The 18,956-nt window shown below is 38.9% G+C and overlaps 1 protein-coding gene across 6 annotated transcripts in view; it reads left to right on the top strand.

The window, feature by feature from the left end:
- Nipped-A (Transcription-associated protein Nipped-A) overlaps positions 1 to 18,956 on the top strand; it is a 1,216,281-nt gene that overhangs the window by 287,841 nt on the left and 909,484 nt on the right. For all 6 annotated transcript variants that reach the window (XM_090382460.1, XM_090382459.1, XM_090382462.1 and 3 more), the window contains one exon: positions 7,371 to 7,424. In XM_090382460.1, coding sequence (XP_090238586.1) covers positions 7,371 to 7,424 — 54 coding nt within the window. The remainder of the gene's footprint in view (positions 1 to 7,370; positions 7,425 to 18,956) is intronic.

Here is an 18,956-nt window from a genome sequence, read left to right as displayed (position 1 = left end):
GAAGTATGGACATTCTCAAATGGCCTGCCGTGGAGTCCTTGCATGTGCTCGATGCGGTGCAAAGGACCACGAAACAACAGCATGTTCAGCCGCAAAACCCACCTGTATTAACTGTGAAGGCGAACACCCGGCTTATTCACGAGCATGCCAGAGGTGGAAATAAAAAAAAGAAATTCAACAGCTGAAGGCAGAGCTAAATATATCATACCAGGAGGCAAGGAAATCAGTCAAACCCCTGAATATCAACAGACCTACCTACGCCCAGAAGGTAGCAGGGAGATGTTCCGTCGGAACTCAGACGGACATGACCATTCCTCCAAAGGAGTCATTCACTCCCATCGCGCGTTATCTCTTAAGTTCTCAAAAACCTGCACAGAAGGACCAATCAGCTGCCACTCCTATATCGGTATCTCCTAATGCTCCACAAATAACAAAGGTAATTATGAAAGAAAAGAATAAGAAAGGGGAAGTCCCCCCTACTACCCAAGAAAAGATGCATGTGGAGCAGAAGGAGGTACCCGAAGATTCAGTCTTGGAACTCTTTGCGGAGGAAGAAATGGACACAGGACAGCGTCCATTCTTCCCCAAAAAAGATAAATCCAAGACTGATAAAAGTAAGCCCTCAGCACCTCGGAAGCCGCCTGATGGACCCACCAAGCCAAAATAATGGCTAAATTCCTACAATGGAACTGTCGTGGATTCTGGCGAAATATTGATGACATCAAGGCCCTCCTGCAAAAGCACGAGCCAGTTTGCTTTTGCTTGCAGGAGACATATCTAAAGGCAAATGACGATCCCACAATGCATAACACCACAATTTTTCGTAAGGATAGAATTGCGGATGGCTCTGTACATGGAGCCGACCGGGCTAGCCGAGTGGGTAAAGTATCTGCCCGGCAACCCAAAGGTCACGGGTTCGATTCCCGCCTCGAGCTTGGATCAAAGTACTGCAAAAAACCTTGGGAGGTGCAATATGGCCACAGAAGCCGATGCGCCAACAACTACCAAATCAAAAAAAAAAAAAAAAAAAAATCTGTACATGGGGGAGTGGCTATCCTTGTGGGTAACCAGACCCCAGTGCAGCCCTTGCAAATTACAACTAGCATAGAAGCTGTTGCAATTCGCCTTACGGTGGGATTTTTATTAACCGTCTGCTCTATCTATTTGCCACCTGGGACTGACATCCCCCAGGAAGACCTTGATGATCTTCTAACGCAATTGCCTCCCCCTTTCTTACTTTTCGGGGATTTCAACGGACATAACACCCTGTGGGGTAGTGCTAACATCAACAGAAGGGGACGTGTCATAGAGCGTATGCTCAATGACAATGACCTTTCCCTTCTAAATACTGGAACAAACACCTTCTTCCACATGCCTACCCGTACTTTTTCTGCCATTGATCTCTCTATCTGCTCCCCTTCTCTACTCCCTTCACTCACTTGGGAAGTGGAGGAGAATCCATACGGAAGCGATCACTTCCCCGTGATAACCTTGTTACACAGTGGGAGACCATGTCTTCCTTTTAGGTTACCCCGGTGGAAGATAGATCAGGCTGACTGGACTGCCTTCCAACATCAGGCAAATTTTGATCTTAGCACAGTCAGTCAAGAGCCTATCAATGATGCAGTTAAGTACATCACAGGAAATATTGTCCAAGCAGCTGCGAATGCTGTTCCAAAAACATCTGCCCGGTTTCCACCATTTCCTAAACCTTGGTGGAATTCACAATGCACAGCAGCAAAAAAGGCTCAAAACAAAGCGTGGGGGATATTCCGCCGATATCCCACCACGACCAACCTTATAACCTTTAAACGTGCACGAGCCAAAGCACGATATATCCGCCGTCAGAGTCAAAAGGAATTGTGGATCCGTTTTACATCATCTATTAACCAGTCTACCAACTCTAAGGTAGTCTGGGATAAAATCCGGAAAATGAAGGGAAAATATACATCCCACCCTTCTTCAATCCTAGATTATAATGGATGCGCTATTGCAGATCCAAGTGCAATAGCTAATTCTCTTGGGGAAACATTCTCTAACATCTCTGCAACATCTTCGTATTCCCCAGAGTTCCTGGTCCTGAAATATAAAATCGAAAAACAGGCACTTAGCTTTAAATCTAAAAGCATTTATCCCTACAACGGGGATTTCACTATTCAGGAACTGGAAAGAGCCCTCGCTCTTTCCAAAGCAAGTGCCGTTGGGCCAGATGACATCCATTATGAAATGATTAAACATCTATCACCAAAATCTATGGATTGTCTGCTCCTTCTGTATAACAGAATCTTTACTGAAGGCCAGTTTCCGGACTCCTGGCGAAAGGCAATCGTTCTTGCCTTCCCTAAGCCAGGAAAGGATCCAAAAGTCACCACCAACTATCGTCCAATTGCTCTGACTAGCTGTCTGTGCAAAATCCTGGAGAGAATGGTTAATTCTCGCTTAATATGGTATCTCGAGTCAAATGACCTTCTCTCCAACATCCAGTGCGGCTTTCGAAGGAACCGGTCCACTTTGGACCATCTTATTAGATTGGAAGCATCCATCCGGGATGCTTTCCTAAAACGCGAACACTTGGTGTCGGTGTTCTTTGACATGGAAAAAGCATATGACACAACTTGGAGATTTGGCATTTTGAAAGATTTACATATCCTAGGCCTTAGAGGGCATCTCCCCCTTTTTATTCAAACCTTTTTAGCCAATCGATCGTTCCAAGTTCGTGTGGGATCCTCACTCTCTCGCTCCTTTAGCCAAGAGGAATGAGTACCACAAGGATCAGTATTAAGTGTCACGCTTTTTGCCATCAAAATAAATTCCATCACAGAACAACTTCCTCCGACTGTAAACAGTGCCCTCTATGTTGATGACTTTAGCATTTTTTGCCAGTTGTGCAACATGAGGGTTATTGAAAGACAACTGCAGAAAGCCATTGATAGTCTGAATTCCTGGGCACTTGCTAATGGCTTCAGGTTCTCGCCGGAGAAGACCGTTTGCGTACACTTTTGTCGCAAGCGTAATCTTCATCCTGAACCTGAATTAAGGCTCGGACAAAATGCCATTCCAGTAGCAGCGAACACAAAATTCTTGGGACTCATATTCGATAAAAAATTAACGCTTTTGGATCATATTCGTCAACTCCGCACAAAGTGCACAAGAGCCCTTAATATGCTCCGTTCGCTCTCCTCCTTATCTTGGGGTGCAGACCGATGCACCCTTCTACGGCTTTACTGTGCACTTGTGCGATCCAAATTAGATTATGGGTCCCAAGTATATTCTTCAGCCAGAGACAGTGTACTTCGATGGCTGCATCCTGTCCATCATCAGGCTATACGTATCGCTACTGGAGCATTTCGAACATCTCCTGTCCAGAGTTTATACGTTGAAGCAAACGAACCACCGTTATCGTTTCGACGTAAGCAGTTGTCTTTCAAGTACGCTTTAAAACTGAAATCCCTGCCAGACCATCCTACGTGGCCCTTCGTTTTTGAGCCACGATGGGAAAACTTGTACAATACCCGTATGACTGCCAATCGTCCTTTTGGTATTCGTCTCCAAGAGCTACTCAATGAACTTAATATCAAGGTAGACAAGGTTGCCCAAACATCAAAGCAACCTTTTCCACCCTGGCATGCTCGTGTCCCGGCATGCGATTTGTCGCTTAGAAACTGGGGAAAGTCGGACACTCCATCATGTGTCTACCTGCAGCTTCATTCAGCACACCGAACTGAATATTCCGACTTCGCACCAGTCTACACAGACGGTTCGAAGTCGGAATCATATGTGGGATCTGCTGCTGTCTTTACAGACAGCACTATATCAGAGCAGATTAGCCTTGGATCATATTAGTAAATGCCAATACCAACGGTTCATTTTATATTCCGACTCTCTTAGCATGTTACAGGCTTTAATATCTGTGAGGTATAATCCTCATCCAGTTCTGTCTAGCATTCAGCAGAAGATTCACGTTCTCCATGAACGCGAATATGACATCCGCTTCTGCTGGATTCCCAGCCACATTGGGATTAGGGGAAATGATTTGGCTGACGCCGCAGCCAAATTAGCAATTCCCAATAATAACCGCTGCCTGTTAGTCCCTTATACAGACTACAGGCAAATAATACACGAGAAGATTCACTCCCAATGGCAGGATTCGTGGAATAGACAGACTGCGAATAAATTATATCGTATAAAGCCTGTAATTGAACCGTGGCAGTCTAGTCTGCGCAGGAATCGTAAGGAGGAAGTTGTTCTAGCTCGTCTCCGCATAGGACACGGTCATCTTACACATTCTTTTCTGCTGAGGGCAGATGACTGTCCTATGTGCGAGAACTGTGGCACAGTTTTATCCATGAGACACATTTTAATTGATTGTCCAGATTTTACAAATATCCGTTTTACCGCTTTTAGTCATCTGACTGAGCCGTATACACTCAGTCAGATTTTATCCGACAATGACAATGTGTCTGCTGTTTTTAGCTTTTTAAAATCAATAAATATTTTTAATCGAATATAAAGTTTACATTTTTCCTTTATATATTTGTTATACCTTTGGACATAGTGACCTAACTAATTAGGTCACTGAAAATTTAAACTTTTTTATAAATGACATGGTCTTGGCGCATTATAGCCTTAGTAGCTAATGCGCCAATAAAACCAAACCAACCAACAAACCAATCTTTACCCTATTATTGGATGTAATTTTGCTTTTCTTCTGCACTAGAGAACTTGTACGTGTGAAATATTTTGCAGTGAAAGTGTTTCACTTTAATTTTGTTTTTAAAACTTGCAATTCATTTTATGATCCAGTAAACATGCTCCATTTGTGGTAGTTCAGTTTTTAATTTTTGATTTTTTTCAGTGGCAGGCAATATTTAAAGTATTTAAATATTGCCTGCCACTGAAAAGTATAGTGTGATGAATATGCATATACAAATATTAGATATTAGTATGGATTCTGATATAGACCCAGCCAGTATTTGAAACGGTGTGTTATTGGTGGGAAGATACTATAGTAGATAAAAGGTTGTTTACATGATAGAAGACAACGATTGTTATACAGTAATACCTCAGTTAATGAAGTAGATGTACTCCAGAACTTCAGTTTATTATAAGAAACTTCATTATCAGAGGTAGAAATGTTGCAACAGGAATATGGATATATTCCTACACTTAAAAAAAGCGGTACGTGTCGATTAAAATAAATTTATTTGAAATTAAAATCACATATCATATTAAGAAATACAGTATAAATGAAAACTTTTCAAAATTCAAGTAAAACAGCAAACTCAAAATCTATTATGAAATGAAAAAAACACTGAACCATACTATTGCTCACTTCTTCAAAATTGCTTTTTTATTATGATTGTGTAGTGTCTTGGTATAACAATTTAAAGTATTTAAAACAGATCTCTTCACTATGCAGCTTTTGTGCAAAATCTCTGCCTGGAGATGGGGTTTTAAAGGGAACCGGGTTAGAGTACCCAGATCAGATTGCCAAATGGTGTGTCGGCAGCAAAGCCACAGTATGTCTTCATTGGTGATGGTTGTCATGTCCATGTAGTGTCGAATCCGGTAAGAAGGTCAAGCTGCCCATCCCACTCTGGGGGTTGGATATGTTAGCTGGCAGCGGGAATATTTGATGTGAAATTTAATGTCTGATTGAAATTTCAAAAGATCCTCTAAGTCCACCCGGAGGATCTTATAAAAAAGACTGTGCTATCCCAACAGCAAAGCACGATGAAAGTAACTGATGGGTTTTGGCCTGTTTTTCAATGGTTTTTATGGATGGTGTCTTGCAGTAGAGATATTGCATTATTCTCAATAACACTTCTTCCAGCACACTGATGGTGCTTACTGCTATTAAGTTTTGTTTTTGATGGCTTGGCTTGGGAAGAATAATGTTATGCTTGTGTCTTGATGAGATTCCTAATTTCAACCCAGTAGAACCTCTCTGAAACATATTGGAAATGTGAATTTTTCTGTGGTAGGCAATATCTTTTGTTTAATTTAAAACTATTTTGCTGGAAGAATAATGAACACTTTCTGTCTTCTTGAATGCTGAACTGGTGGTAAGTATATCAAAAAAATTTTACAAACCTGATGAGACCATATATGGTATTGATATCTCATCTATAAGCCATTGTATTTCCTCTGTTAATGTCTCAAAACGTTTGGTAATATATCCAACCCCAGCTAACATATCCAACCCCCCTCTGGGGGTTGGATATGTTAGCTGGCAGCGGGAATATTTGATGTGAAATTTAATGTCTGATTGAAATTTCAAAAGATCCTCTAAGTCCACCCGGAGGATCTTATAAAAAAGACTGTGCTATCCCAACAGCAAAGCACGATGAAAGTAACTGATGGGTTTTGGCCTGTTTTTCAATGGTTTTTAAGGATGGTGTCTTGCAGTAGAGATATTGCATTATTCTCAATAACACTTCTTCCAGCACACTGATGGTGCTTACTGCTATTAAGTTTTGTTTTTGATGGCTTGGCTTGGGAAGAATAATGTTATGCTTGTGTCTTGATGAGATTCCTAATTTCAACCCAGTAGAACCTCTCTGAAACATATTGGAAATGTGAATTTTTCTGTGGTAGGCAATATCTTTTGTTTAATTTAAAACTATTTTGCTGGAAGAATAATGAACACTTTCTGTCTTCTTGAATGCTGAACTGGTGGTAAGTATATCAAAAAAATTTTACAAACCTGATGAGACCATATATGGTATTGATATCTCATCTATAAGCCATTGTATTTCCTCTGTTAATGTCTCAAAACGTTTGGTAAAATAGTGCATATAACTGTGTTTGTATGCATGTCAAAATTCATGATAAACAATCATATATCATATGTATAGTTTTGTTAATAATTTGTTTTCTTGCATATATAAGTCAAAGAAAGATGTTGCTTTTATTTTCTCACAGAAGAATAAATTGTTTTGAAGAGTTTATCAACAGAGAACTTATATTCCAAGTTTTCTCTGTTAATGAACAGAGAAAACTTGGAATATACCCCACTTAAAGATATAGCTTTGTTTGGTTTTGTCTAGTATAATAAACTTTCAATAATTATATCTTTGTTATTATTTTTAGTCAACCCAGTAAGAAAACTGGTAAAAAATACATTTAGATCGTATATATAGCTTAGCTTAATTTTCAGCACTCACCTCATGAGGTGAGTGCTGAAAATTAAGGTGAGTGAGGTGAGTGCTGAAAATTAAGGTGAGCGAGGTGAGTGCTGAAAATTAAGCTAAGCTATATATACGATCTAGTTATTACATTACAGCACATAAGGACCCCTTAAAAATCAAGAGTCAAAATACATTTATAAAAATATATTTATAAATGTTAATATTTTTATCTATCTTTAGTTCACCATGATGAATCCGTTAACTTTCAGAGAGGTTTTCTCTACTACAGTGGAAGTAAGTTATTTTTAAATTCATAATGACATTACTAAAACTCAGTTTTTGCTGTTTTCAATTTTTTTTTAATTTTTTATAATTGCTTTCTTGCTGAAATATGTAGTGTATAGTGCATTTAGGTATGTATTTGAAAGTTGCCATATTTTATAACTGCCATCACAGGTTATTCATATTTTATATATATAAAAAAGTACTTTATGTGGCTTGCAGAGTTGGAATTTTAAGAGACCTATCCTAGAAGAGTCTTGCTTTAATCCCTGACTTTTCATTGACATAGATTTTTGTACTAGCCAAAATTACAAATTTGTTCTACAGATTTTGTACTAGACAAAATTTCTAGTACACTCCACTCAAAGATATAGCTTTTCTTTGTTTTGTCTCTAGTATAATAAACTTTCAATAATTAATTGTTTTTTGATGAGTAACAGATAAAGCAAGAGAGGAATGGTGGGATGACTTTTGAAGGAAATTAGAAGTATTAGAAAGGTTACAAAAACACAATTTAATGTATAAGAGAGTAAGGGATATGAGCATGGAGAAAAAGAGAAGAGGTATAGAAAGGTATTAAGAAAACTAGAGGAGATAATTGGGTGAATTGTAGAAGAGAGTTAAACAGTGAGTAAAATGAATGGCAAAAAAATTTTGATAATGTAGAAAAATGGATGAAGGTATCTTGGGGCCAGTCATAATGGAGCAAGAGGTAATCACAGCATTAAAGGAAATAAGGCAGTAGGTATTAGTGGAATTTATAAGGATACTAGGGAGAAGTGGGTATTTATATATTTTATAATTTTGCCAATATATTTATAAATGTTAATATTTTTATCTAACTTAAGAGAATTAACAGAATTATGTAAGTAAATGTATGAGCAAGGGGAATGGCCAGAAGTTTTTAAGACCACAGTAATGATACCAAAAGAAAAGCCATGCAGTGAAATGTAAAGATTTTAGAACAATTAGTTTTCTACCACATGCATCAAAGATAATGTTAAGAATATTAAACAGAAGGATGATAAGAAAGATGGAGGAAAATGTGGGAAAAGAACAGTTTGGTTTCAGGAGGGAAACAAGAGACGCAATAAGTGAGATGAGAATGTTGATACGAAAGCCATCTGCAAGTTAACAAAGATTGTATGCATATGTTTCATAGATTTGAAGAAGCTTTTTGATTTGTTAGACTGGGTTAAATTGAATATATTGAGAAAGATAGGAGTGAATTTGAAAGAGAGAAGAATGATTTGTAGATATATTTCTGACAAAATAGTAATAGTTAGGTCAAATAAGGTGACGCAAAGTGAAGAGTTATGAGACGGGTATTGTCTGTCCTCAGCTTCATTTAATACATATTTAGAAGAAATAGTTAGAGAGGCATTTGATAAGGCCTCCGTAGCCGAGTGGCCAGGAGCGGGAGTGCAGTAGCACACGCTCTTTGAGTAGACCGGGGTTCAAGCCCCTGACTGCTGAATACGGTCGATCTGCCAACCCGCACTGGACCAGCGTGGCAGATTATGGTCCATTTCCCTCAACATGAATTGATGAGGAGGCTTCCATCCTGCAGTGGGTTGATAATGGCTGCACTTTACTTTTTTTTTACTTTTTGATAAAGGAAATAGGGGACAGATTATTCAGTGTTAGATTTGTAGATGATATGACTGTGTGGCAGTTTCTGAAGAAGGAGAAGAAGAATTACAGAAATTGGTTAATAGGCTAAAGGAAAGTTGTGATAGTTTTGGATGAGAATAAATGTTGAGAAGACAGGTTATGCAAGTAGAAAGATAAAGGTGTGAATTAAATATTGATATAGGAGAATAGAAAATAGAACAAGTATAGGTATTTGGGGAGCCTAATGGTGGAAGGAGCAAAGGGAGCAGAAAAGTAAAAATAGTAAAAAGTAAAAATAGAAAAATAAAAATAGTAATAGAAAAGTAAAAAAAGTAATATGTGGGAGAAATTGGTCTAAGGAAAAGATTGGTATGATGTCTGGAATACTTTACGGAACAGAGACATGAAAATTGAAGATAGAAGATTCGAAAAGTTTGAGATTGGAGGTGGATGGAAAAGATAAAATCATTTGATTGATAAAGTGAGAAATGAGGAGGTTTTGAGAAGGAGATGGGTGAGAAAAGATGTTTGAAATGATCAGGAGACAGAAGAGAAATTGGATTGGATATGTGTTGTAAGGTGAGGGATTGACTGAGGATGTGATGGGAGAGGAAAAGTTGGGAAGAAGAGGTCCAGAGAGAGAGAGATTGAGGGAAAACAGATAAATTGAGGAGGAATGGCGGATATTAGGAAATTAAAAAGTGTGCCGAGGATTGTGAGCTATGAAAAAGTTGAATGAATACATGGACCTGCCCTTGAGAGGTTATAGGTGATGAATGAATTTAAAAAAAAAAAAAAAAAAATGTTTTATTCAACCCACAGAAAAAAATGACATTTTGTTAGGCCAAAAGGAGGGGGAAAAAAAATTCTACGATAAATTTAGCTTAATTTAATCATTTCAACATTTTATTTATAAACAACCAAAATGGAAAAATGGATTTTCTCAGAAAGCACAATTGTTCCATGCTCAAGATATTTGCAATTGTAAACCAGCCATTCAACTCAGAAAGTAGTCAGATATAGCTTCATTAACTAAATACAAGTAATGCCTCCTATTGTGTTCAATCCTATATTTTCAAAGTATCAATTTGGAAATTAAAAGCTAAAACTTCTAGAAGTTTCAACCTGCTGAAACTTCTAGCAGCAGCAAAGGATGGTTTTCCACAATATCTTCCTGCTCTTCAACCAAACTTTAAAAGATTGAAAAAGATGGACTCCTTTTTTATCAACAATTCTTGATTTTTGAATCAAGAATGATATTTTAAATCCTGTGTAATTTTGATCATTTTAATGTAAGTTACATAATCTGTTGGCTTGCTTCTTGGTTTTTTATGCTATTTTTCTTTATTTATTTTGAATTATTCTGGTTAATCTATCCTGGGGTTAATGCCCTTATCATTAATTTCTCTGACAATAAAGGTATTATATAATATTTTGAAATCAGTAACTTGCGTTAAACTATCATAGGTCAAAAATGGATATATTAACTTGTAGGCAAATGGTTAATATTTTATGGTTATGTATGTGGGGCACTTGTTGTTTTGGTAGTCCTATTTCTAGAGGTAAAGTAATTAATATGTTACTGAAAGATTAGTTTACTCTTCCTATTTGGAGGTCTTGATTATTTTTATTGAGCAATGTTGATAATGGCAGTTATTTCCATTGCATAGTGTGACTCATTCCATCTGTTGCCACCATAATAATAATGCCTGATCACTGGTTTTTGACGTCATCATATTTGGGCCACAAGAAGTATATAAAGCTGTATCGCTACACAGAATTGAGAAAAGCGAAAGCAAGAGTTGAATGTAAATGTACTTTATTTTCTGTGCATAACGGAAAGATAATATATGTTACAAAAAAATAAATGAGATGAATAAATAAAAAATATCAGTTTTGATGTGATAATTGGATAATTATCACACATAATTGGATAATTATCACAATGAAGTGGAGAGATTTTAAGCCAGAAAAGATCGAAAAGAGGAGATTCCAAATTACTTAGTGTCTGACAGGGAATATCAGAGTGGGCATATGCACAAATATCACCTTTGAAGCAAAAGGAATTTCACTTCAAAGTGAATAATTTGGACAACGGAGATGAGCAGTGGTTGAATCAACTGATAACTGGAATTGTGTCAGAAAAAGTACATGGGTTTGGCAGAATGTAAGTGGTAATGGACGTTATTGAGATTAGAACTGAGGCCATGTATATTTATGAAATTAATGAAGTGTTTCGGAGGTTTCACATATAATTTTCTTTTATATTTTGGTAATTCGTGGTGTATTCATTAGTGAGAAAAAGGTGGTGAGGATATGCTGTATGGAGTAATGAAATTTTTGTATTTGGCATACACCACAGGACAAGAATATACCCAGCTCCCTGACGTAACGTGGCCTTGACAATGCCCCTGAATGCACACTACTCAGATTCCCTACAGTCACTATCTGGCAGAGTAGAGGCAGTGAGTTTATACACTAGCTTATCTGGAAGGCTCCTAGAGAGTTACCAGTAGATTCATTCTGGTGGACTGTCTAGGAGCCCACCCGCTAATAACACCATTTGAGCTGTACCCTCAATGTAAAGAAGATTGGATCTCGCCATGATGCCCATCATAAACTCAAAAGACATGAATCATACTGCATGATGGAAGAGATGAGGAGGGAGTTGTTGTAGCTTTGCTCTGGAGACTAAACATGGGCTTCACCACCTCATGCCTCCAATAAGCAAAGTGGCAGTATTGCACCAGTTTGAGTCATCTACCACTAGTATTGCCTGGTAACACAGAGGGGCAACATTCCTCTGCGTGGTGTGGTTACCACATTTTGACCACTGCTTACATTTATTTGCACCTGGGTGGTCACCTCCAGTATGCTAGGTGCAGTATTTCAGGACTTTCAAATGGGGGTTATACCCAGGGTTACTCAGTCCCACCACTATCAATGAAGGTGCAAGCAGATGGTTATGCTGTCACTAATTGACCAGACTTCACCAAAATTAGGTCCACTTCACTTGATTGTCATCTGAATATCATTCCATCACATTTTTTACTTCCAGGTAGCAAGCTCAGCTTGGCATATCCTAGAGAGTGTGTCTGTGACAGCCTCAAGGATCATCTGTTTTGCCTCCAACATTAACACTAACTTTAGAATAATATAGAAAAAAATTACAAAGTTTTCTGGAAAGTTTTGTACCGTATCTTCTCCAATTACCTCCTGGAATGGACAAGAACTCTTGAGCTCCTTCGATATAGCCAGTGCTTTGGGCAGTTTCCAAAGTGTCAGCAGTACCAACTGACACTTCAGAGCTGATTCATTGGAGTTTCAAAAAATTAAAGGCATTACAGAACAGCATTCCATTAACTTACAAATTGCTCTCTTTCTTCCATGTAACTAACCTCTTTAATATTCTGAACTTTTGCAGTGCCTAACAATGCTGCCAGGCCAGGTGGAATTTACTGTATCATATTACAACATCTTGATGATAAAGTTTTACACCTCCTCTCTCTCTCTCTCTCTCTCTCTCTCTCTCTCTCCCTCCCTCCCTCCCTCCAGTTGCCTTGGCAAGATTCTCAAAGAAATGTTCCACAGTTGACCTGTCTGGATCACTGAGTCACAAGGTTTAATAAGTCAACATCAACATGGCTTTTGTGAAAACAGGTCCTTCTTGGACCTGTTTTCTACAAGCACATAATGTGAAGCAACTAATGCAACCCATTCAGAAATATGTTGATTTTACACCATTATATGCCAATGGCTCTAAATCTGATTCAGTTGCAGTGTTCTTCCCCCCCCCCCCACCGACCTTCCCACCATCATGTCAGCATCCCTTCCGTCTGAATTCAGTAACTTTTGGGCTGAACGACTTGCAATTAAAATTGGTTTTAGAAACCTCAATTTTGCTTGTTATTTAAAATATCTTATTTACACTGATTCCCTCATCTCAGTCATGGCATTGCATAACTCCTCGTATAAAGTTTACCCTATTTTAAATCAAATCAAGAGTCTAGTACTACAGACTGAAGAATGCCATCAACTGGTCACCTTTTGATGGATCCCAGTACATTGCAGAATATTGAGAATGAACTGGCTGATAATGCTGCAAAAAAATCTAACCAATTTAATCAGTAAACCAATTTAATCCCTGTTCCCACCACAAAACTATAAACTTATTATCCATACAGCATGCCTTTCACAGTGGAAGTTACTATGGCACTCTCAACTGAATAATAAATTCTTTTGGTTTAAACTATTGGATCCAAAAATTTGGGGTTCGAGCCTGTCACCACCAAATATGGAGGATGTGGAAAGGTTAGGGAATGACCACCGCATATCCCGGAGCAATATGGCCTTAGTTGCTAATGCTCCTAAAAAAAAACCAAAATAGCAAAATAACCAAAAATTTGGCACTCCATTGTCCACCCATTATAGCAAAAAGTAGTCCTTGCTAATCGGCGCCTCCATAGCCAGGTGGGAAGGAGCACCAGTGCGTAGCACATGCTTCTTGATTAGACTGGGGTTCGAGCCTGTCACCACCAAATACAGAGGATGTGGAAAGGTCATGGAATGACCACCGCATATCCCAGAGCAATATGGCCTTAGTTGCTAATGCTCCTAAAAACCAAATAACAAACAACAACAACTCCATCTAATTACGGGATATGATTCACCTCACCATCCACATTGCTCTGTATATGTAACTGTTAAGCAAATTTTTATTGACTGCCCCTGCTACTAACAAAACAAACCTTTGACACTGTCATTCATTGGTTAATCTTTATGAACCTGTGGTGCTACAGCATCTCATTGGTGATGAGGCAAATATACTGAATTTTTCAACTTTATGAAGCTAATTGGATTATTTCATCAGTTCTGATTCAGATATATGTAAATTGAAGTACAGTGTCTATTGACCACATTACAAATTACTATATAACAGAAACTACAAGTGATATCAGCAAACAGTTTTATTCAATGTTTTCTAGAATTTGAGGCATCACGGAAGCAATTGCATCAGTGATTTGTTCGTGAAATTCATCCAAATTTGCAATGAGTGTCCAATACACCTGATCCTTCACATAACCCACAGAAAAAAGTCCAGTGAGGTTATATCTAATGAGTGAGGGGACCAGAGAATTGGTCCTCCCCCTCTAATATATTGGCCTAGAAAATGTTCACTGAGAAATTGTCACACATTGAAAGCCCAGTGAGGAGGAGCACCATCTTGGTGAAACATAAATGTTTGGCAGAATCACAAAAATGCTCTGGCATGTCCAGTTAACTGTTAGTCTCAGCAAAGAAAAATGGGCCAATCACTTGGTTATGGGAGAGGATGTATCATACATTCAATTTTTGGGACTCATGTTCATGCTCACTAAAGATATGAGGGGTTTCACTTCCTGCAGTTGTGGCAGTTGACCTTATCTGACAAGTGGAAGGTGAACCCATAACTATAGACAACTTTGCTCAGGAAGTCGTCATTTTCAATCTGAATGAAATGTTCTCGGACATATCTAGTTTAAATGCTTGCACAAGCTGGATTTTGTATGCATAAATTTTCTTGCAGAAACATGAAATCTTGTGAATGGTCAATCAGGGACTTGCTAGTTCTCTGTTAGCAGGATGGAGAGCTTTCCTTGGGCTGTGTGTAAAACTTTCATGAATGTTTGCAACGTTCTCAACACATACCACAGCCGACCTACACCCTTCTTATGCAGGACATTGCCATCTTCCTTAAACTGTTCTAGCCATCACTTCAGTTAAGTGACTCACCTGAAGGCACCTCACCTCCGCATTCCTGGCAGTACCGCTTTTGCACTGTAACTACAGATTTAAACTCAGCAAACCTCAATACATATTACTTTCTGTTGTATCGCCACTTTAATGGTTATTGTGAGGTTCAACTGTTATCAACACTAGCAACACCTACATGATGCCTATGTAAAACTCTGAGTGGCTCTTCCAAATGACATAAACATTATTCATATATCAGCTCTAGTTTATGCTTAATAATCATTTGTAATATGGTCAATAATTTATGGACATCCTTAATATTATGAGAATTTAATAATTTGTTTTGAATAGGTGCATTATGTCGATGCAGCTTATGTGTCATTAAATCCCCTAAGACACACCAGTATTCCTTACATTTCTAGGATACATCACTTAAACACTTTTAACAGGCTAGTCACTAGATGGTCACACTTCATATACCAAATATATTGGAAGTTTTTTAGAAGGCATCCAGATCTGATATTGTATAATGCCACTGCCTCAGAATTACATTATGTACCAGAGAATCAAGAGGAACGCTTACTGGAGGAGGAGCACAGCTACAAAGCTCTGGCAAACTTTGCACAAGATCTTTTTGACAGAAGGCATACTCTTCCGCCCCCACAGCCACCATAGCGATTCTCAGGCCCACAATATATGACTTTGCAAACAACCATATAAGGTGCACGGACAGTCACCATCAAGACAATCCACAAAGGGATTGCATCCCAGGAAGAAACAGCATAAACTGAAGAAATTACATACTGGACCAAACACCCGCAACCACAGACCTGACTAATGGACCTTTCCTGGTGCTAAGTGACAACTACGGACAGGATCCTACACCCGGACTCGACAAACTCGGATCCAACAAATGGACCCAGGATCCAATAACTAATGACCATCACTGCAGACAGAGACATAAGTAACCACAGACTGGACTAAATACCCACAACTACGAACCTGACTAAGGCAAGTGACAACCATAGACAAGAACCTACACACGGATTGGACAACTAGGACCCAACCAAGGACCTGAGTCAAGCAGACATGCAGCCGCCAGGCCATACGGCGACCTGTGCCAGCTCCCTTGTCAGGCACACTTTCCTCCGTCCCCTGGCAGAGGGGGGAGGCGACAGCCTTCTTGTTGCCTCCCCCTGCCATCCCACATCTTTCTCTCTGGTGGGGCATGGGCATGCCCCACTGGCACATGCTGGGATTGTCTACTCTATTGATCCCAGTCTTTCCTAGCTATTACCCCCCTAACCTTCAGTCTCCTCCCCTCTCTATCTCTATGCCAGCGCAAGACCCACACCCAAAATTCTAACTTCTTTAAATTATTTCGCCCTCTCCTTGGCCATTAAATTTTCAAACGCAACCCCTTCAAACCGGGAAACATGCATGTGATCAACATACAATGGGCAAATTTTTTTTTTTTTTTTTTTTTTTTTAGGTCCTTGTCATTGAAATCTCAGGAAAATAGGTGGCAGGACCTGCCAGAGTAAATGCAAATTACTAGGTACCTGGTCTGCCTCCACGGGGCGAAAGTGGGGTAACGTTGGGCCTCAGCAGGGGTCTAGCGGCTAAATGGCCAGAAGAACAACGGTACATGACACCACACATTTCAAGATCCATACACTTTTAAATCTCTGGCCTTTACAGTGAACTGTATCACCACACAAAGTAAACTACGTGGAGATGGGGGAAACCCCTGGTGCCATTTGACCCTAGATACACCAAAGGGAATCTGAATAGTATCAGCATTGTCAATGCCATGTTATGTCAAGGAGCTAAGTATATTCTTGCCATGTGTATGCCATATCCCAAAATTTCATTAATTCATATGAGAGATATTTGAAAAGTTATGGCCTGAGTATGAAGGGTTGATTTGAGGAGTCCGGTAACATGTTGCTTTTAAACATAGTCTCTTTGATGGAGTCAATACCCTTTTTCTACTGATGCTGCAATGCATTGATTCCAGTAGTGTAGAAGGTTTTCTCTTTGGCATTCCAGGAATGCATCCACTGCAACAGTTATGTTACTGCCAGCGGAGAAATGGATGCGAGTCGGGCTTTTTTTTTTTTTTTTTCCCAAATTAGGAAATAGGTGAAGGTCCAATGGTGCTATTGGAATATTAGTGATGATCCAAGATTTCCAGAGCCACAATCATGAAGTGCAGCCATAGCAATGACAGGCTTATGAGCAGACACATTTTTCTGGTGGAACAAGATTCCTTTGCTGAGTTTCCTCGGCATTTGTCTTTGATGTTTTCAAGCAAACACTTCACTAGGTCTGCATAATACGTCCCTGTGACTGTCTGACCTTTCTGAAATAATCCACTTGTAACACACCATCAAAATCCCAAAAACCTAGTACCATCACCTTGCCAGCAGAAGGAATTGACTTTGCTTTTTTTGGAGTGGGAGAAGAGCTGTGTTTCTATTGGTTGCACTGCTCCTTTGTCTTTGGCTGAAAGTGCCTGACACCCATCTCATCCAAGGTCACAAACCTTGCAAGGAAATTTGCTAAATCTGCTTGAAAATGAAGCAAATGTTCACTTGACGAGAATTCTTGTGCGTTTTTGACCTACTTGAACAGCTTAGGGACCCGTTATGCTGGCTTCTTTGTCATATCAAGAACTTCTATTATTGCGTGGTACCTACATGAGATGCCCAAGATACTGGCAACGTACCAACCACAGCATGGATTATCTTCCAGGTAGATGCCCAAGATACTGGCAACGTACCACAGCATGGATTATCTTCCAGGCCCTCTCTCCCATAAATTCTGCTGCCCACTACTCAATAATGGAATAAGAAGCCTCCCCCCCCCCAATTTTGTGACCATACCCTCACAAATTGCCTTTGGCATTAGTCCTTTTTTCCCCGAAATATTGGATGACTGCATGGTGACTGATTTTTGTCCATCCTTTCTCATTCATACAACTTTATTAACTTCAAGACCTGTAATTATAAAAGACATTATTGAAACTGCATGAAACTTGGTGAGTTACTATATGAAGTGACATACATTAAGTACAGAAATTTTACACAGAAGGTAGTGGCACAAAAATTTTGTACCACTACCTTCTCACACTCAGGCACGAATTCCCCCATGCCCCAGCTCACCCCCACACACTTTACTGTTGAATTTATCATGAATAGTCAGACTAGTAGAACAAAACTTTGTGAAAAAATCTAAACCTCCCAAAAATAACCTTATTCATTTCAGAAACATGTTGTCTGTTCCAATCTCAGTAATATAATTTTAACCAGCAATCTAAGCAATTTACCTTTCTTTGACACCTTTGGTTTCAAAGTGGTTGTTCGCACTTCTCCTCTGATATTCCTTTTCAGAGATTTCTTAATCTAAAATCTCCTCAGATACACCATTCTGTAAAATTCTGTTGCCACTATTGTTCTTCCACCTCTGCTAATCACTGCGAACTTTTTAACTATTTCTTTAAAGCTCAACTTTCTCTTGTCTAACTTTTCTAACAGTGAAATAATTTTCCTTGGCGATTTTAATGTTCACAACACTAGCTAGCTTTTTCTAGTTGCATGAACCTAGATGGTTGAGATGCTGAGAATTTTCTGATTACTAATGACCTTACATAGCTTGTTTATTTAACAACCTAGCGACCTGCCCACCACTCTTGATCTCCTTCTCACACAAGACCTTTCAAAGTGCATGGTCCATGTTAGTGGTCCTCCAGGCACCTCAAATCACAACTTGCCAATGGTCCCTTCTCCAGATGGTCTTTCTCTCATATCCATTCTCAGCCTTGTGATATTTGGCATTACAATAATGCATCTGGGTGACCTATTCTTTTTTTACCCTATTGGATTACTTTTTGAAATCTTTTGATCTTTCCGCATTTCGTGTTATTGAAATTATACTTGTAGGGATAAAATATTTTATTCCATGTTCTATTGTACAATCTTTTACTTATCGAAACTGTGGTTTTCCATTAAATGTGTTAAGGCTGTTCAAAATAAGAATACAGCATATTGCTATTAGCTTGTATACAAATCTCCAGCCTAATTTTTTGTCTACATTAAAGTCTGCAAAAATTGCAAAACAGTTATCTGTTTATCAAACCAAACCCAGTTTTGAATAGTCCTGGATTAGAAACTAGCTTCTTGTCCCAATTGTAGT

Source organism: Mastigoproctus giganteus, chromosome 10, assembly GCF_048544385.1.
Source record: "Mastigoproctus giganteus isolate SK-2022 chromosome 10, ASM4854438v1, whole genome shotgun sequence".
Classification (NCBI taxonomy): Eukaryota; Metazoa; Arthropoda; class Arachnida; order Uropygi; family Thelyphonidae; genus Mastigoproctus; species Mastigoproctus giganteus.
Note: the sequence above shows the minus strand (reverse complement) of the source record. Positions and strands in the feature narration are given on the sequence as shown.